This window comes from Rhineura floridana, chromosome 5 (assembly GCF_030035675.1).
Source record: "Rhineura floridana isolate rRhiFlo1 chromosome 5, rRhiFlo1.hap2, whole genome shotgun sequence".
In the NCBI taxonomy this organism is placed as follows: Eukaryota; Metazoa; Chordata; class Lepidosauria; order Squamata; family Rhineuridae; genus Rhineura; species Rhineura floridana.
In genome coordinates, this window is record NC_084484.1 from 127,102,960 (window position 1) to 127,122,806 (window position 19,847).

The 19,847-nt window shown below is 42.7% G+C and overlaps 1 protein-coding gene across 7 annotated transcripts in view; it reads right to left on the minus strand.

The window, feature by feature from the left end:
• Positions 1-1,162: 1,162 nt before the first annotated feature.
• Positions 1,163-19,847, minus strand: part of ARL6 (ADP ribosylation factor like GTPase 6) — a 36,253-nt gene continuing 17,568 nt past the window's right edge. For 4 of the 7 annotated variants that reach the window (XM_061628048.1, XM_061628049.1, XM_061628047.1 and 1 more), the window contains exons 5-8: positions 11,267-11,361; positions 7,153-7,282; positions 5,007-5,062; positions 1,165-1,774 (exon numbers count right to left, since the gene is read on the minus strand). In XM_061628048.1, coding sequence (XP_061484032.1) covers positions 1,749-1,774; positions 5,007-5,062; positions 7,153-7,282; positions 11,267-11,361 — 307 coding nt within the window. In that variant the 3' untranslated portion in view covers positions 1,165-1,748. Of the gene's footprint in view, positions 1,775-5,006; positions 5,063-7,152; positions 7,283-11,266; positions 11,362-19,847 lie in introns of all 7 variants that reach the window. The other 3 variants (XM_061628050.1, XM_061628051.1, XM_061628052.1) reach the window with 1 other exon arrangement.

A 19,847-nucleotide genomic window follows, 5' to 3' on the forward strand; every position in this document is an offset into this window, starting at 1 on the left:
CAGGTGCAAAAGGCACACTATTAGAATTAAAGAACAGGGTGCCTCTACGCCTAGGGATTTGTTTTCATTATCAGAACTGACCTCAGCTCAATTCTTTCATACAAAATCCACTCTTGGGTACCAGAAGCTTTCTTCATTTAAGCAGCCTAATTTAAGAGAAAGGTATCCTATTGTTCAAGTCATTGTTAAGCAACAGGGGTCAGAAACCTTTAACAATCTAATGAAAATCACCCAAAGATCTAGCATTAGATCTCAATCTACCTTCTGGCCACCCCAATGCCGAAAACACACTAAACGTTATACACATTCCAGTGATTAGGTAAAATAAAAGACATGATTGTGACTAGCCCAGTAGCTAATCATAGCATTGTACAAGTATATATAAGCTACAGGAAGAGAACACAGCACATACATCAACACAAGCAATATGAATAATTTTACTTTGCTACCATATGTATGAAGGCACATGTATGCATGTATAAATGAAGGCCTGGTGATGGTTAACTGCCTTATCATTTTGGGGTGGATACAGAAACTAGTTTCCCCACTGCTTGGGTCTGGGGTGAGAGTATCCAGGCAGAACTGTCTCATTTGAAGAGATCAGATCTAACCAAAGGTGGCCACATTTTTTCTCTCTCCATGCCTTTAAAATGTGTGAGGTTCAAAAAGTATACAAAATCCACCGCATTAGACTGTTTTGAACAGAGCATTGGAAGCTCCTCCAGAGCCAACTAAGTGACTTTCACTTTACAATGCTAAACAGATCATCTTGATCTAAATGGAAATGTACGGCCTTCAAGTCGATCCTGACTTATGGGGTTTTCATGGTAAGTGGTATTCAGAGGTGGTTTACCATTGCCTCCCTCTGAGGCTGAGAGGCAGTGACTGGCCCAAGGTCACCCAGTGAGCTTCATGGCTGTGTGGGGATGCAAACCCTGGGCTTCCAGGTTGTAGTCCAGCACCTTAACCACTACACCACACTGGCTCTCTTCATCTTGATCTAGCCTAGATTAATGTAAAAGTTAAGAAGTCCAGATTTTGTACTGTATTTCTATATGAAATATTAACAGTGTATTAATGAATCAAGCCACTGCATGTTTAAGACATAAGCATAAAGTTTTATACAACAAAAAGATTTAAAGTCAACAAAGCATGTAACTCTTCAGACTACTTTATGTCTTAGATGCTATTTAACATGCCATCTTAAATACACAGTATGTTAATATATTTTATTTATGAAAATATTGTTTCACTTCTTACACAATATAATTCAGTACATATAAACAGAAAATTATTCATAAACATTCGCAATAACTTATAAAAACTCAGGATTGGATTCATGCATGAAGTAGACCCATCAACCAAATATTTGCTAGAAATGGTATGGAAAATTTCATTGTTTTCTGAGCAAGATAAAACTATTACATTCTGATAAAAGTCCACTGCAGTGTGTACTTCTGAATGAATCACTATGATGAGTAATCAAGGAGTCAAATTTGATACTAAAAATATTCTCTTCTTGAGTTCCTAACTCAAATACACCAGCATTTTTAGATTGTATACAATGATTTTAATATTCTAGCCACATGCAAATTTTAGGTCAATTTGATGAATGTACATCTGAGCTACTGCATTTACTTACAAAAAATAATATTTTACTTTTATTGGGCTTTTATAAAAGCCAACAGAAGGAAAAACGAACCCCAAAAAGTCTATCTTCAAGGGTATTTGCATAACTCATTGGCTTTTCATGTCTTCATTACTTGGATCTGATCTAGGTAAAAACAAAAAATTCACGTTAAAATGCTGTTTTTATTGAATTATATTAGCTACAGAATTCCAGTAATATTGATATTAACCATGTTATAATCTTACCCAATATGCACTAATATCTGTGCAGAAACTAGTTTCTTTACAGAAATGCTGCAATACAAGGGCTCAAATTAGACATACCAAACCATAGTCTGGTGACCAGGAGTATCACTTCAGGCTTGTGCATTCACTTTCCTCTCATTCATGGGTTTCCTACTCCACTTCTTGGCTTTTACTATCTACAGTTTGCTGTGCTATCCACTTTGGACATAGCAAACTATGGTTGAGGAAATCTAGGAAGTGGAGGAACAGATGTGTGTGCAAGAAGAGAAAATGAAATGTGAGCCTGTGAAGGTATTCTCAATTATCAAACATTCTTGTTTGTTTTTCCATCTTTGTAGTTAGAGGTAGAGACTACTTGAATCAAACACACAAAATAATAGAATGTATTTACTGCCGCCCCCCTTCTCCATTATCAAACTCCCTATAACCCAACTCTTCTCTTCGGTACTTACTCCATTCAAGATGACAATGACCTCTGCTGAAAATATTTTAAGCAATTGGATTACAAAAGCCATTTGGAAATTTACAAGTCCAGATATTCATAAAGAGACAACTGTATTCAATATGTGTGCATGACTCTGTTTTGCATTTCCTGTCTTTAGTACATATGACAAACTCTCATATTCCTTTTTAAACTGAGCACTTTAAACATATGTTTAGGCACAGCAAATGTGAAGCCAAAAGGAAAACTATAAAACACATACTTTGATAGTCTGCATGTGCTTCTGAACTATGGATTTCCTACATAAATTTGAGTTTTGTCAGTTTATGCTACAACTATTTTAACTTTAAATTTTGCTTAAAGCTTACAGCCTATTCGACACATGTTCTGAGGATTCTGTTCCAAGATTCTTACAGATCAGCCCTACAGTTTTTAAACATCCATCTTCATGTAGCCCATGAGCTCCTGCTGGGAGGAAGGAATATCAGCTGGGACCATAGAAGTAAAATAATAAATAAATACTAAATGGCACCTCTGCTTCTTATCTTTCAGTCTCTGCTGACATCTAGTGGTGTGTTTTCAATAAGATACTCAAGTAAGGCAAAGTTTTAGAGCAAAACTTCTAAAAACCACGCTGTAGTACTGGCCATTGTAACTATGTAAAATTGACATTTGCTATTACATTATTCTATGCCAAAACAATGACAGTTGAGATGAAAATAATTTAAATGATTAACCTTTAACTAAACAATGTATTCTATTTTTATAAATTAAATAGAGAGAACAGTACCACTATCAAAGCCCAAACAATGTATTTATGATGTTGTTGTTATGTGCCTTTAAGTCGATTACGACTTATGGTGACCATATGAATCAGCGACCTCCAAGAGCATCTGTCAAGAACCACCTTGTTCAGATCTTGTAAGTTCAGGTCTGTGGCTTCCTTTATGGATCAATCCATCTCTTCTTGGGCGTTCCTCTTTTTCTACTCCCTGCTGTTTTTCCCAGCATTATTGTCTTTTCTAGTGAATCATGTCTTCTCATTATATGTCCAAAGTATGATAACCTCAGTTTCATCTTTTTAGCTTCTAGTGACAGTTCCGGTTTAATTTGTTCTAACACCCAATTATTTGTCTTTTCCGCAGTCCATGGTATGCGCAAAGCTCTCCTCCAGCACCACCGCAAAGCAAGCCTCACCATTATTATGTTCTCGTCATCTGTTGAAAACTTTTTTCTCTCTCAAGCTTTCCTAAATTAGTCTATTTTTCTCCTGCAGATTTTAGGTTTTATTATTCTGGTTCGAGATTTTAAATGTTTTAATGTATTTGGATGTTTTATTTTGTATGTCGCCCAAAGTAGCTGGATGGCAAGCCAGATGGGCGACTAATAAATTCAATAAAATAAAATAAAAAATAAACATTTCAAATGAGTTCATTTTTCTCTTATCCGCCTTTTTTACTGTCCAACTTTCACATCCATACATAGAGATCGGGAATACCATGGTCTGAATGATCCTGACTTTGGTGTTCAGTGATACATCTTTGCATTTGAGGACCTTTTCTAGTTGTCTCACAGCTGCCCTACCCAGTCCTAGCCTTCTTCTGATTTCCTGACTATTGTCTCCATTTTGGTTAAAACTGTGCCAAGGTATTGATAATCCTTGACAAGTTCAATGTCCTCATTGTCAACTTTAAAGTTACATAAACCTTCTGTTGTCATTACTTTAGTCTTTTTGACATTCAGCTGTAGTCCTGCTTTTGTGCTTTCCTCTTTAACTTTCATCAGTATTCGTTTCAAATCATTACTGGTTTCTGCTAAGAGCATGGTATCGTCTGCATATCTTAAATTATTCATGTTTCTCCCTCCAATTTTCACACCTCCTTCATCTTGGTCCAATCTCACTTTCCATATGATATGTTCTGCATATAGATTAAACAAATAGGGTGATAAAATACACCCATCTCACACCCTTTCTGATGGGGAACCAATCAGTTTCTCCATATTCTGTCCTTACTCTTGTCCAGAGTATAGGTATATTTAAGATACCTTGCACTAAAGAATCAAGGTGGATAATAATGTGGGATATTTATCTGTTGTATAAAACTAATCAAAACTCATTCACATAATGAGAGCAGGCTGCCAGAATTGGAATTGGAAATGCTATTATTTTTAGTGATTGAACAAAAGACTTAGAAATCATTTAGCGATTTCAAAAAAATATGTGGCATACTGCATAAAATCTGTCACATTTACTAAAGATGTTCATATACTATTTAGCCTGCTTTCTCTCTTTTTTGTAATTTATATTATGCTAGTTGCTTACTACGGTAAGCAATAAAAGAATCATACATTCCACATTATAAGCATTTGTACTCAGACCACAAGCACTATTTCTTAAAGTGGGTTTAGACTTAATTATTTTGTATTTTAGAGGCAGAAGTATTGTCCATATATTTGCTTAATTTAAATAGGGGATTTTAAAGAAATATATCTTTGCTAAAATGATAATGTGCAAGAAACACAGGTCCAAATAACCATGTTTGATAAGGATACTCACTGTGTAATTTGATCTGTTAGTAGAAATAGGCAGGGAAAAAAGGAAAATGAAATGGTGCAAAAGGTTGTAAAATAAAAAGCCAAAGATTAATGGAAAAGGGAAGGTGGTAAAGCAAAATATGATGAAATGTACCTTGAAGCCAGTCTACACCTTCTTGCAATCCTTCTCCTTTAAGAGCATCACTAGCACTAAAATGAGTAGAGAGTATACTTTTAACAACATTAAAAAAAACTACTAGCTGTAGAAAATGCAATCAAAGTTGAAGACCACTATATTCAAAGTAGTATACTAAGACCAGAACTTAGTATAGACTAATATGAGATGTATAGCGGCTGCCAAAAGCTGCAACACTGCATCTCTTCTTTCTCTCAACCAGCTGTAGTAAAAGAAATTCTAATATGACATCATTATGTTCAGCTTCCATGACCTATAAGGGACACCCAGAGAAGTGGGGGCAAAGCTGAGCCTCAGAAGAGCATACAAAAAGAGTTAAGATCCTTCTAAAATGATGGCAACATATGAGAAAATAGGGCTATAAATAACAATTATAGCAGCAGTAAAGTAGTAACTGTAAGAGCTTCACTTCTCTTCCTCTTTCCCTATTAATATTGGCCTACCTCTCTTTTCTTTGGCCCATGCTACCTCCTTCCCTTTGGCTCCCTTGGTTTTTTCTCCTACCTCATCCCTCTCTTCCCTGAAGCCTCTATTTCTCCTGCTCTTCTCTTAGGCCTCCAGCTGATCCTGCCTAAGTTTTCCTTTTGTAGGCCATAACTTCTGCTTAACAAGGTTCCTGTTTTCCTTTCAATCATAATATTCTTTTATTTTCCACTATGCTTTAAAAACCTGCTCTTGATAACAATGTGACTGGGCAAGTGGTACAGAACCTTTTGCCCCAAAATGTATCAAAAGGTTGCTTGCTTGACCAATTTATTAGTGCTTGGAGCAGGAATTATGCTGGTGGTGGTATGAAATAAAGGGTATGTATTATCTACAAAGGTAACGAAGCCTTAATACCAGCCAATTTTCCTGTGACTTTCTCCCCTGTGAAACAGACATTCAGCTGGATCAGAAAGCCTTGTTTTCTGCCCTCCCTCCCTCTTACGTTTTGACAGAATCTTGTACACCCACACCTACAAGGCAGTTCAGGAAGAGGTGAACCAACATAGATACATGTGCTAAGACGTGTAGAGTGTTTAAATCAATGATGAGGGGAACCTTTAGCCTGTGGGCCTAATTATGCCCTCCAGGTCTTCCCATTTGGCCAAGCCACACAAACCTGCTCTACTCCTGACATCATATATTATTTCATTATATATTATTCCAGATGTGTGGCAAGTAGAGATGGGGCTTGGCTGAGGGTGGAGTTTGCAGGTACTTTTTATAAATCCAACAGCCACAAAAGAGACAGAGTCTATCACTAGATTTTTTTTATGTATACAAGGTGAGGGAACTAACTTCTGTTTTTTATCTTGCACAAGCCTCAAAGGACTTGAAATGTTGCACTCACCAATGAGTTGGTGAAGAGGTGACTTTCCAAATAGCACTCTATGCTTTTGTTATTGTCCCCAGCCCTCTGGAGCATTTTTTTTGGGGGGGGGGAGGCTGCATGGAAAGGAAAGGAAGGGGAAGTGTCATTGCATGAGTGGAACCCTGTTCCACTGGCAGACAGTCACAGCTAGATCCTACCCACTGTTTTTGAAATGTGATTTATTATACCATTGTTGCATTTCATCAAATGGGAAAATACAATATGCTACCCTTGGCAGCTTTCAGATGGTATTAATAGGATTCTGATAAGTTTAGAGAAAAAATAACTCACCATACAAATTCAAATCATATACAAAATGATACCATTATCCCACAGCCTTCTAAAGACTGTATTAAGATTATTCTCTCATTGGTGGAAGCTGATTTATTAGGATGAATGGCGCACTGTCCCACCAACCTCAGTCTGTCCATAGCCAGTCCTCACCTGTCTCACTTCTTAGTTACATCCAGTCCAGGGGATGACACCTGCTGTCAGCTTCCTGCTCCTTAGTCTCAGTGTTGCCATTATAGAACTCAGTAGGGAGGAGAATGAGGGCAGAACTAGAATTAGTTGGCTTTACCTGGTTTTGACTGTGGCTCCATCTACTCCTTACCACTCTAACTTTTGCCCTACAGTCCCAGTGGGTACTGACTTCCAGTGCATATTATCAGTTACTCAACATTTTCTCAATTAGTAATTTAAAACATTTCAGGTCAATTTAAGTACAAAGTGAAAGTAAACCAAATTTACCAGATATGCCATGGCTTGTCTTTGACGTTCTCCAAGACTAATAACTGAGATACCTTTACTGATGACACAGCATCCCTGAGGTCCATCTTGTTTGCAAAGAACAAAATTGGTATTCGTCGATGTTTAAGATCTAGGAATAGTATGTTTTGTTAACCCACATCATTTATATGAAACAAATTTTGACAAGGAAAAGGGATACATACACTGCTCACCTTTCACTGTCATCCTTTGAAGGCTATACCCTACCAAGATTCCCTACTCCTAGGTCATGGGGTTTCCTGTGCATGTTTCAGCATAGTTCTCAAAGTACCCCTCTCCAAAGTCATATATATTTAAAGCCGCAGATCCAATGAATCAAAGTCCTTATGCATTCTCATATCCTTCCTGCTCTAATAAAGTGTCTCATTAAGCAGCTCGTCTTTGAAAGATGATGCAAGGACTCAAACTTTCCTATGAGATTGTGGCACATTTATATGCAGCAAAAATATTACAAGCTGTATGAACTGACCAAAATAAGCTTGATATTGTTAAGCTTGTTAACAATTACTAAAAGTAAGGCATAATTCTGAAAAGCAAAAGAGATGCTGCGCTTCCCTGAGAGACATGTCATCTGCCCTGCTAGCCCGTTTTCCTGAGTTTTCCTAACTACCTATGTAGGTAGTTAACACTGTCCAGTGGAGAGGGAAAGGCATATGTTAGTAGTATTATTACTTATTAGTAGTAGTATTACTTTGAATAGTCCAGGACTCAGCTCTGATATGGAAAAGATTCTGGGGCTGAGCCCTGATATAAGTTAAGCCCAGGTTAAATATTCAATACAACAACTAAGGATCAGTTCCTATGTCTGCAGTGTGGTGGTTACTGCAGCCTGTCTTCTTCTCATTCCATTTCTAATTATATAATATTTTTTAAGCCATCATGCAGCATCACATAGGAGCAGGGTGCAGTGGCAGGGCAGCAGGTGAGGGCATGAGTGAAGCAAGGTTGGCTGGCGAAGGCGAGTAAGCAAGCAAAGTAGTCAGGTGTAGGGTGAGCAAAGCAGTTGGGCATCTGTGGGGTGTGCAGCGAGCAGGCAAGCAGATGGGGGGAAGGCAAGCATCCGGGGGGCAAATAAAGATATTTTAGACAAGAAAAAAGTGATAATCTAGTTTATAGATTTCTGATCTATATAGATGGTACATTTCTCCTAAATATGGAAGGAAATTAATTTATTTATTTAAAATACTTCTATCCCGCCCTTCTACCCTATAATAGGGCACTCAGGGCGGCTTAAAAAAATAAAATCAAACACGTACATAATAAAATTGTAAACAGTAAAATCAGAAAAACATTAAAATGAATTAAAATACATAAAATACAATTAAAATACATAAAATACACTACACACACACACACACATATATATAGGGATTGGTACTAAAGGGACTACAAAGGTAAAATTTAACGTAGAACGCATAAAATCAGTGTCAGGCTCTACCTTCAGTCCCTCTCAAAGGCTCTCCGGAACAAGATCGTTTTCAGACGTCTCCGGAAAACCAACAGGGAGGGAGCAGAACGGACATCTTGGGGTAGAGTATTCCAAAGCTTGGGGGCCACAGCTGAAAAGGCTCTCTCCCGCATGCATGTCAGTCTAACATCTTTCACTCCAGACACGCAGAGGAGACTAGAGGCAGATGATCTTAAATCCCGGGCATGCACATATGGGCGTAAGTGATCCCTCAGGTACATTGGTCCAAGGCCATTTAGGACTTTAAAGGTCAGAATCAGCACTTTGAATTAGGCCCGGAAACAAATTGGGAGCCAGTGGAGTTGATAAAACACAGGAGTAATATGCTCCCTGCGCCATGCTCCAGTTAACATTCTGGCTGTTGCATTTTGAACCAACTGCAATTTCCGAACTATTTTCAAAGGCAGCCCACATAGAGTGCGTTACAGTAATCAAGCCTCAATGTCGCCAATGCATGTGTCATTGTGGCCAAGTCAACTGCCTCCAGGAATGGACGCAGCTGGTAGACCAGTTTGCGTTGGCCAAAAGCACTCCTGGCTACTGCAGCCACCTGATATTCAAGCAGCAGGGCAGGATCCAGGAGGACTCCGAAACTGCTGACCTGCTACTTCAAGGGGAGTGCAACCCCATCCAGAACAGGTTGCAACCCCATCCCTGATGCAGTTTTTCCCTTGACCAAATTAAAAGTGTATCATAAACATTGTAGACAGCCATTAAGATTTTCATCAACATCAATATTCTTCCATTTTTATTATTTATTTATTTATTTATTATTTGATTTATATCCCGCCCTATTTATTTATTTATGATTTGATTTATATCCCGCCCTTCCTCCTAGCAGGAGCCCAGGGTGGCAAGTTCTGAAGTTAGTATTAAGTCTACTAACTTCAGAGAAGTTACTTCCACAGATGGAAACAAAGTACATCACGGAGTGCCTTCTACCGACTTCGGTTGGTGGCCCAGCTACACCCCTATCAGGACAGGGATAACCTGGCTTCAGTTGTCCATGCTCTGGTAACCTCCAAGTTAGATTACTGCAATGCGCTCTATGTAGGGCTGCCTTTGAAGACAGTTCAGAAACTGCAGCTTGTGCAAAATGCAGCAGCCAGATTGGTAACAGGGACCAGACAGTTCAAACATATAAAACCGGTTCTGGCCCACTTTCATTGGCTGCCTGTATGTTTCTGAGCTCGATTCAAGGTGCTGGTTTTAACCTATAAAGCCTTACACGGCTTAGGACTACAATACCTGATGGAACACCTCTCCCAACATGAACCCACCCATACACTACACTCAACATCAAAGGTCCTCCTCTGGGTACCTACTCTGAGGGAAGCTGGGAGTCTGGCAACAAGGGAGAGGGCCTTCTCAGTGGTGGCCCCCAAATTATGGAATGATCTCCCTGCCGAGGTGCGTCTGGTGCCAACACTTATCTTTTCGGTGACAAGACTTTCTTCTTCTCCCTGGCATTTTTTAACAGCATTTGAATAGCATGTGTTTTAACTTGCCTATCAGTTTTTATGGGTTTTAATTTGGTATGGTTTAAATCTGTATACTTGTTTTTAATATTTTAATCGTTGTAAACTGCCCAGAGAGCTTTGGCTATGAGGCGGTATATAAATACAATAAATAAAATAAATAATACTCTTCTCATGTATAAGGATACTGTGTTTACACAGCTTACGCACATAAACACAAGTGTACAAGTTTAGGCCAGGCTGACTGTGCTAGCTGAGGTGGATGGAAATTCATATACTGTAAATTTATTTTAAACAGTCACACAGTGAACATTATGTTCATATTTCAATAAATGAGTCAATTTCTACTTAGCTTTCATCTCTAAGAAAAACTGCAACTTCATTCTCTCACAGTACATGCATCACAAGCCCTCTTCACGATTCAAGGGCGCTCTTCTAGTCACATCATCAAGTTCATGTGGCTTCTCAGCAGGACAAGCTTCCATGCAGGGACTTCTATGTGCAAAGACTTACCATGAATATTTGGAACCATGCATGACTGAGATTCCAGAATATGTGGAAAACCTTCACACCTCAAAGTCTACGTGTGTAGGCTTTTCATTGATAACTAGGCATATGCCACACTTAATGCATAGACATCAGGGCTATGGCTGAGGAGCCACATGACCTCAGGTGGAGCCAGAGGTGCAGCCCCTTCCTATATGTGAGGGGGGCTGCAGGGATGCATCTATGCCTCCCCCAAGTTTGCCTTGTTGATGCATGTTGTTGGGAACTAAGGTGGTAAAATATTTTATTGAATTGTCCACTAGCTGGTAGACATTTAACTTAGCACAGACAAATTTAGGAAAATCTGAATTTTCAAAAATTATGAAAATTCAATTAATCACTTATTCAGAATTTTTTTCTGACATCCTTTGATTAAATTAGTTTAAGCTTGAATTAAACTAGCTGAGGTATTAACATTGACAGAAAATATATTGGTACAGATATATGAAATCTAAATTCTAGTTCCGACCTACTGGGGAAAAAGCAAAGGAGGTATTATATGCAAATATAAAATCACAGAGAAAAGAGTTCTTTTACGCCAAAGAAATACAATAGCAATAGTACTGATAAAGGGTCTCCTCACCTGGATGATTCATGAGGGTGTCAAGTTCCTCTTTGGCCACAACCATTCTTAGTTTGTCACTGCTATCAATGACAAAAATAATGGCCTGGCAATCTCTGTGCAACACAGAAAGCAAAGAATCAAATTATAGGCTTCTTGAAAAGTTTAGTAACAAAGTGAATAATCAGAATCCAACTTCAATGTGGTGTGCATTCTTGTACTAACTACTAGCAGCATATTCTTTCTAGATTCTTAGAAAATATCTTGCTTACTCTGAAACTCAGGCTATTTAAAAAAAATCTATTTACTGAATTTTATAAAACCCAAAACAATAACATCTGAAACACCTAACCATAGTAGCCAGAATGAACAATAGACAAGAATGGAATACATAGCAGTATGTGTTACATAAATAAGAACTTATAGTAGATCTAATGCATAGCAGGAGTGCTGCCCTGGGCTTCTGCTGGAAGGGCGGGTTATAAATCAAATAATAAATAAAATAATATAAACGAAGGAATGTGGAAGAGAGATGAAGAATGATCAGTGTATGAGGGAGCTACACCGTTAGTACTACTAACATAACTTCTTGTGTTGCTGGGGGAGATAAAGCAGATGTATGATTACTTACATAACTCAAAAAGGGAAACCAGACCCCATCAAATCTGTCTGTCTTTGACAGACCTCAGATCACTCTGCTATGTTGTGCGAGACACTCTGCCAAGGCTATCCCCCAGATCTTGTTTAGCCAGCACTGAATGGAGAGTTCCATGCCAGTTTTCCATTTAACTGATATTACTAATTGTGCCGCTGACAGCAGAAAGACCAGCTGTTATTTGTAAATTATATGAGTGTTACTGTCATGCTCTATAGAAAGCAGTGCCAACACCGGATCGGGTGATAAGTCTGACCCACTATGGAAGAAGCAATACTAATAACAGAATTCCAAAAGGTTCGGACTGGAGCACAATCCCACCACATGTGTTTAAATATCCTAGTGCACCACATTCCCTCCACCATTTTAGAGACATTACTTTGTTAACATGATAAAGGCGCAATGGAATCCAATGCCATCTAAATAAAATTTTTAGAGACACTTCCTGGATTTTTGCAGAGACAGTCTTAAGAAGTGGTTTAGTCCAAATGTTGTTCTAAGTTGTTTCTTGAATAAAAATGCCCAAATCTTTCCCAGGTGTCTTTAAGCACTAACAAATTACCCATAGACTTGTCAGAACTCAGGTTATTTTCAAAACAGACATGGATCTTTGTTATGCTATGAGGTCAGATATTTAATGTACTTAAAAAAAGGTACACTTGAATGGCACACAACATCACCATTACATTTGAAGCTTTCTTTCAATTTGATCTCAACTGAATATAAAACTGAAGGATGTATGTATATTGAAAATAGGCAAGGTATCTTCAACTTTTGTTCATATACAGTGCTTTCAAAAGTACTCAGGTCCCTGACCAATGCCCTCATATTACTGAATTACAAATGGTACATTGTAATTTTGTTCTGTATGATATTTTATTTTGAAACACTCAACATCAATTATTGTAAGGTGACATTGGTTTTATGTTGGGAAATGTTTGCAAGGAACATAAAAAACTAAAACATGTTGCTTGCAAAAATATTCAACCCCCACACATTAATATTTGGTAGAGTCACATTTCACGCAATAACAGCTTTAAGTCTTTTGGGATAGGTATATACCAACTTTTCACACAGTGTCGGAGGGATTTTGGCCCATTCTTCTTGGCAGATTGCTCCAGGTCATTCAGGTTGGTTGGATGTCGCTTGTAGACTGCAATTTTCAAAGGGTGCCACAGGTTCTCAATGTGATCAAGGTAAGGACTTTGGCTGGGTCACTATAGGACATTCACCTTTTTGTTCTTGAGCCACTCCAATGTTGCTCTGGCCTTGTGCTTGGGATCATTGTCCTGCTGCAACATGAATTTCTTCCCAAGCTTCAGTTTTTTAGTGGTTGAAGCAGGTTCTCTTGTGCTATTTCCCTGTATTTTGCTCCACCCATTTTCCCTATGAGTCCGGCCATCACAGCGGGTTGTAGCTCCACCTATCGTGCAAAGGCAAGAATGTTTTTGAAGTCAAGACTAGGGGCGTCAGGCCCCTCCCACTCTCCAGTTCATTCTTGCCTTCATACGAACAAGTCTGATATTATCTAGCGTAGCTTAGCTAAGTTTCTCTGTGTTTTTTGTGCTGTATTTGTCTGACAGAGTGTGGAGGTTTTGTGACTTGTGTGTTTACCGATTGTTTCCCTTCCCTCTGTCTTGTATCTAACGTTGTGTTCCCATCCCTGGGGAGTTCCCTTGGGGTTCCTTCTTGCCCGGGCCGTTGATTGTCCTAGTCTGCCATCCAACGGCCATCAGAGCGACTGCGGCTGCGGCTCTCTGTATTCCCAGCGGGAGCTTGCGGCTGCAGCTCCCGTCGTTATTTCCCTCCCGTTCCTGGCCGTTTGGGTTACCTCCGTCCCGGGTTCTGCCGCGGCTCCCCGCCTCCTGGCAGTATCCCTTTTGGAATATCTCCTTGAGAGCCTGCGGCTGCGGCTCTCCCTCTCTCTCTTGTTGAGGCTTTGATGAGGCTTTGATCTCAGACTGTTTTGAGCCTCGCTGCCTGGCATTTTCGCTCCGCAACAGTCCCTGTGGACAGCAGCTGCGGCTGCTTCCCCCTGCTTCCTTAGCGGCTGCGGTCTCTTTGCCCTTTTTTACCTTTTCTCCTAGTCGTCCCTGTATTGTGCTCCTGCGCCGCGACTTTGCTTATCGGCCCCGCGGCTGCAGCACAAACGGCTCTACCTCCGTCTGCCATTGCCGCATTTTTTTATTTTATTTTCCCGCGCCTGCCCCGGGCGCCATTTTGTTTGTCCCCTTTCCCTCTCGTGTACTAACAATAGAGGGCTGCCAGGGTCACTTGTAGGTGTGGGGCAGTCAGGACCCTGTAAATATACAAGGGCTCCTTTTCCAAGCGGCCAGTGCTGCTGGCCCTTGATACTACTTGACCTCTACAGCTTCTGTTGCTGCATCTCAAGACTGTGACTGTAACCTACGCTGTCTGCACGCTGCGTCTGTGGCTGTATCTTCAGGCTGTGGCTCTACTATATATTGCTGCTGTGACTACTTACGGAGAATATTGATATTGGGCACAAATTGCACTGTACATTCTGCCCCCTCTGTGGCACTGTACCAAGCCTGAACTCTATACTGTACATCCTGCCCCCTCTGTGGCCGTGTACCAAGCCTGAACTCTATACTGTACATCCTGCCCCCTCTGTGGCCGTGTACCAAGCCTGAAATCCAGCCTACAATACTAACGCTGATACCATAGTGCATCCTGCCCCCTCTGTGGCCATGTACTTAGCCATCTGCCAGTGTATCCTACCCCCTCTGTGGTCGTACACTGTGCCAGTTCGGGTCTCTACATCCTGCCCCCTCTGTGGCTGTGTACTGCACCCAAAGTGAATATAAGATGGCAGAACAGTCAGGCATGTCGCAAACAGCCAAGCCGCAACATTCCAAGGCGACTAAGATTAAGCATACTAAAGCATTGGCTAAGACAAAACATCTTTCCAGCCATAGCAAAACAAAGCGTCCACGCTATGCTCCTGTGCCGACCACCACCGCAGCAGCTCAGGAACACATAAGTGATATATTTCATTCACCTGCTGCTTCCTCTGACGAGGAGGATTTTGCTGGCTTCCCTACTCAGCCTTCACCTAACCAGCTTCCCTCCATGTTGCCGCCCCAAATATCTGCTCCAATAGCTACTCAGGCACAAACATGTGTTACAACCGGGCTGCAGCTGTCCTCTGATTTCCTTTCCCAACTTCAAGGCATGCTGGCATATTTCACCCAAATGCAGCCACCACCACAAGTCCCTGCCATACCTCAATGCAGCATGGACCAACGTGCGTGTCATGAAGCACACCCTTCCTGCTCTCCAAGTCCCTTTGATGTAGCCAGAGGCAGATGTATTGACGAAGCTTCGTATGGAGAGGAGTCAACCTTCACTGACCACGTTGAAGGAGATGACTGTAGCGACTATTCAGATCATGAGGAGGATACATCGTATCGTCTGTTTAATGCCTCAGACTATCAGCCCCTGGCACGCAGGGCAGTTAATACTCTTGGTCTCCAAGCTGCGCCGTCAACATCTTCCACCCCAGCTATCAAGGGGGCCAAGGTCCTCAAATCCCCTGCACCTACTGAGCACTACATCCCGGTGCTGGACCCCATTGCCAAACTGGCCTCTGAAGAATGGTCTCATCCATTCCAAACTCGCCGCTTCAAGAACCTGGCTGACAGACTTTACGCCCTAGCTCCGGACTTTGCCACCAAGTTAGCCGTCCCTGGCATAGACGAACCGATCGCTAGCCTAGTTTCACGATCTCTTTTGCCCAGGGAAGGAGAATCCCAACTAAAGGACGGCAATGAGCGACGACTAGACTTCGCCCTCCGCAAAAATCATGAGGCTACTGCTTTCTCCATGCGTGCCTCCGCATCAGCCTCCGTCTTCTCCAGAGCAGCTATGATGTGGCTGGACAATCTTCTAGAGGACACTAACCCTGATCCTGTCTCCCTCAGAAGGTCACTGGTAAAGTTGCGTAAGACAGCAGCGTTTGTGGCCGATGCCACTTTGGATGCCACTCAATTGGGGGCACGAGCCATGACAGCTCAGATAGTTGCTCGACGGACCCTCTGGCTTTGCCACTGGCAAGCTGACTCCGTGGCCAGAATGAATCTGTCTAGGGCTCCTTACTCCGGATCTCTACTCTTCGGCGAGGAAGCTCTAAAGGCAGTGCTGGTTGATCCCAAAGACGCCCACAAACCGGTTCTGGCCACTGTCAAGAACATCGACCACAGGCCTTTCAGGCGATTTCCTTCCTTCCGCACTAACCAGTCCTTTCGAGGAACGCGGCCAGGAGGACGAGGCCGCGACTTCAGATCATATGACCCCAATTCCTTCAGGGGATCCTGGAACCGGCGTTTCCAGGGCAAAGGTCAGTACCAAAGGCGCAGGGGCACCTCATCGTCCTCATATAGGGGAGGGCCTCGCCAACGCAAGCAGTATTAACGCACTTCCCGTTGGTGGCAGATTACTTACTTTTGGAGACCGTTGGCTGCGCCTCACTACGGTCTCCTGGATCAGGGAACTTTTCTGTTATGGCTATGCCATAGAGTTTTGGGCGACCCCACCAGACAGATTCCATCCGTCCCCTTCCCCAAGGGCACCAGCCAGGCACAGCATCATGCAGACAGCTATACACCACCTCTTGGACATAGCGGCAATAGAGCCAGTCCCCACAACTGAGAGGTCGGAAGGGGTGTACTCCCTCCTATTTGCTGTGCCTAAACGAGATTTGTCATGGAGGGTGGTATTGCACCTCAAGTTCGTCAACCGTTTTGTAACATATCGCAGGTTCAAAATGGAATCCCTCCACTCCATTATAGAGAGTCTGCATGAAGGAGACTTCCTGGCTTCTATCGACCTTAAGGAAGCGTATCTCCATGTGCCCATTTGCATAGCCCACAGAAAGTTTCTTCGGTTTGCCTTTGACCACCAGTACTTTCAATATAGAGCGATGCCATTCGGCCTCTCCTCTGCTCCACGAGTATTTACTAAAGTGCTACTCATTCTAGTGGCTTATCTCCGGATTCAAGGGGTTCATCTCTACCCATATCTGGATGATCTGCTAATACGGGCAAAGTCTGAAGAGCTGGCTCATCATCATTTAACGATCACCCTCAATGTCTTGCAGGCCTACGGCTGGCTTGTCAACTTTGACAAAAGGCATCTTCAACCAACCCAATGCCTACTACATCTAGGGGCGATGTTGGACACCCGGCAGGCAATGGTATTTCTGGCTCCAGATCGCATCACTGCCATCACAAACATCGCAAGGTCCCTGATGCAACAAACATCCGCAGACGTCATGCTTCTAGCCAGGGCGTTCGGAATGTTCATTTCTACCATCCATATTGTGCCATGGGCTCAAGCCCACACTCGTCACCTTCAGTGGACTCTGTTGCCCTTTCAACAGGACATCGCCAGCTCCAACCATCGCAAGGTTCACTTGAGCCCCTATCCTTCCGCTGGTGGATGAGGGCCCAACACCTTTCCAAGGGCACGCCGTTCAGAGAACCCCGCAGAACTGTTGTAACCACAGATGCCAGCCTCATCGGCTGAGGAGCCCACTGCAACTCCCAGTACGTTCAGGGGGTTTGGTCCACCGCAGAGCAGACTCAAAGCATCAACTGGCTGGAGCTAAAGGCTGTACATTTAGCTCTTCTTCATTTTCAGTCTCTGTTCCATTTGGACCATGTTCTCATTCGAACAGACAACACGTGTGTAAAATCACATTTGAACAGACAGGGGGGCACCAGGTCTCGCCCTCTGCAGGACCTAGCCTCCCTCATCTTTGTCTGGGCAGAACAACATCTACAATCCCTGAAAGCAGAACATTTCAGAGGGATTTGGAATGTGACAGCAGACTGGCTCAGCAGACAAGTTTTTCTGGGAGAATGGAAACTTCATCCAGCCATTTTCCATCACCTTCAGTGTCGGTTCGGCGCATTCTCAATCGACCTGTTTGCTTCCAGTCACAATTGCCAGCTTCCCAGGTACTTTGCCCGATACCTAGACACAACAGCGGAAGCAGTGGATGCGCTATCAACACCGTGGCCAGAAGGTCTTTTGTACGCCTTCCCTCCAATACCAATGTTAGCCAAAACCTTGAGGAAGGCGCGAAGCGAGAGGGCACAGCTGGTCCTGATAGCACCATTTTGGCCACGCCGACCGTGGTTCTCGGACCTTCTTGCAATGTCAGTAATGGATCCTTGGACAATCCCAGTCAGGCCAGACCTTCTATCACAGGGTCCAGTATGGCACCAGGACCCCACTTGGCTAAACTTAACAGCGTGGCGTTTGAACGGGGACATTTGAGGTTGGCTGGCCTGTCTGACACTGTTATTGATATTATTTTGGCCCCGAGAAGACCTTCTACCACTCGGATTTATCAACATACTTGGGTGGCTTTCTCCAAGTGGTGCCAGTCCCACCACCACGATCCATCCCAGGCCACCATACAACAGGTGCTACAATTTCTACATAACGGCTTCATGCTGGGACTTAGACCCAACACCTTACGTCGACATGCCTCTACCTTGTCGTCTATTCTATCAGTCTCTTCCCCTGGCGCGACTATCGCCTCACATCCGTTCATCAAACGCTTTTTGAGGGGAGTCGCCCTACGATCTCCGGCTGTTGTCCATCGTTTTCCCTCATGGAGTTTGCCGAAGGTTCTGCAGGCTTTGCAACGTCCTCCGTTTGAACCCATCAGGACTGTGCCTCTACGTATGCTGTCCTTCAAGGTCTTGTTCCTAATTGCAATCACATCTGCCAGACGAGTTTCGGAGTTGGGCGCATTGTCTTCTGCTCGCCATCTCTGCGTCTTCCACAAGGACTCTGTTGTACTGAAGACTGATCCTTCCTTTCATCCCAAGGTTGACTCAGTTTTCCACTGCAACCAGGACATTGTTTTGCCTTCCTTTTGCCCGAATCCTACCCATCCTCCTGAGAAGGCTTGGCATTCGTTGGATGTCCGGAGGGCTCTCAAGACCTACCTGTCTAGGACCCAGGATATACGACGAACGGAGTCTCTGTTTGTATCCTTTCATCCAAAGTCTATGGGGCATAAAGTAACCAATTCTACCTTATCCCGTTGGTTAAGGGCATGTATTACTTTAGCATATGAGTCCCTTAAGCTGCCTGTTCCAGCTAGTATAACAGCTCACTCTACTAGGTCAGCTGCCACTTCGGCTGCTTTTGCTACCAACGCTCCTGTTGCTGATATTTGCAGGGCTGCAGTCTGGTCTACCCCACACTCGTTTATAAGGCATTATAAAATTGATCGCTATGCCTCTGCTGACGCCTCTTTTGGCAGACGAGTGTTGCAACAGGTTCTTAATGAGGATTAGCATGTGGGTGGTCCCTCCCTATTTGGGCTGCTTTGGTACATCCCGCTGTGATGGCCAGACTCATAGGGAAAATGGACCATTGGTCTCACCTGAAGGGTGATTTTCCTATGAGTACGGCCATCACGACCCTCCCAGTTGGAGGATGACTAGATATTTTTTAATGTGTTATATATTACTGCTACGCTATTATATTTAAATTTAAGAGTGAAGTCAAGACTTCTAGTTCTGTTATATCGCTACGTTAGAGTCATATTATGCATGTTACTATTGTGTTATTTTCCTGCTGGCAGGCCTGTTGGCCTTGTTCTTGTATTTTTAGATATTTCTCTTTAGACTCGCTGCGAATGAACTGGAGAGTGGGAGGGGCCTGACGCCCCTAGTCTTCACTTCAAAAACATTCTTGCCTTCGCACGATAGGTGGAGCTACAACCCGCTGTGATGGCCGTACTCATAGGAAAATCACCCTTCAGGTGAGACCAATGGTCCATTCTTCCTTCAAATTGAACAAGATGTTCCAGCTGCTGGGCTCCAGCTGACAGTGATCAGCTGTAGTACACGATCAGCTGGAGCGTGGGGAGCTCCAGCCGCCACGCTCCACCTGGTAGCGATC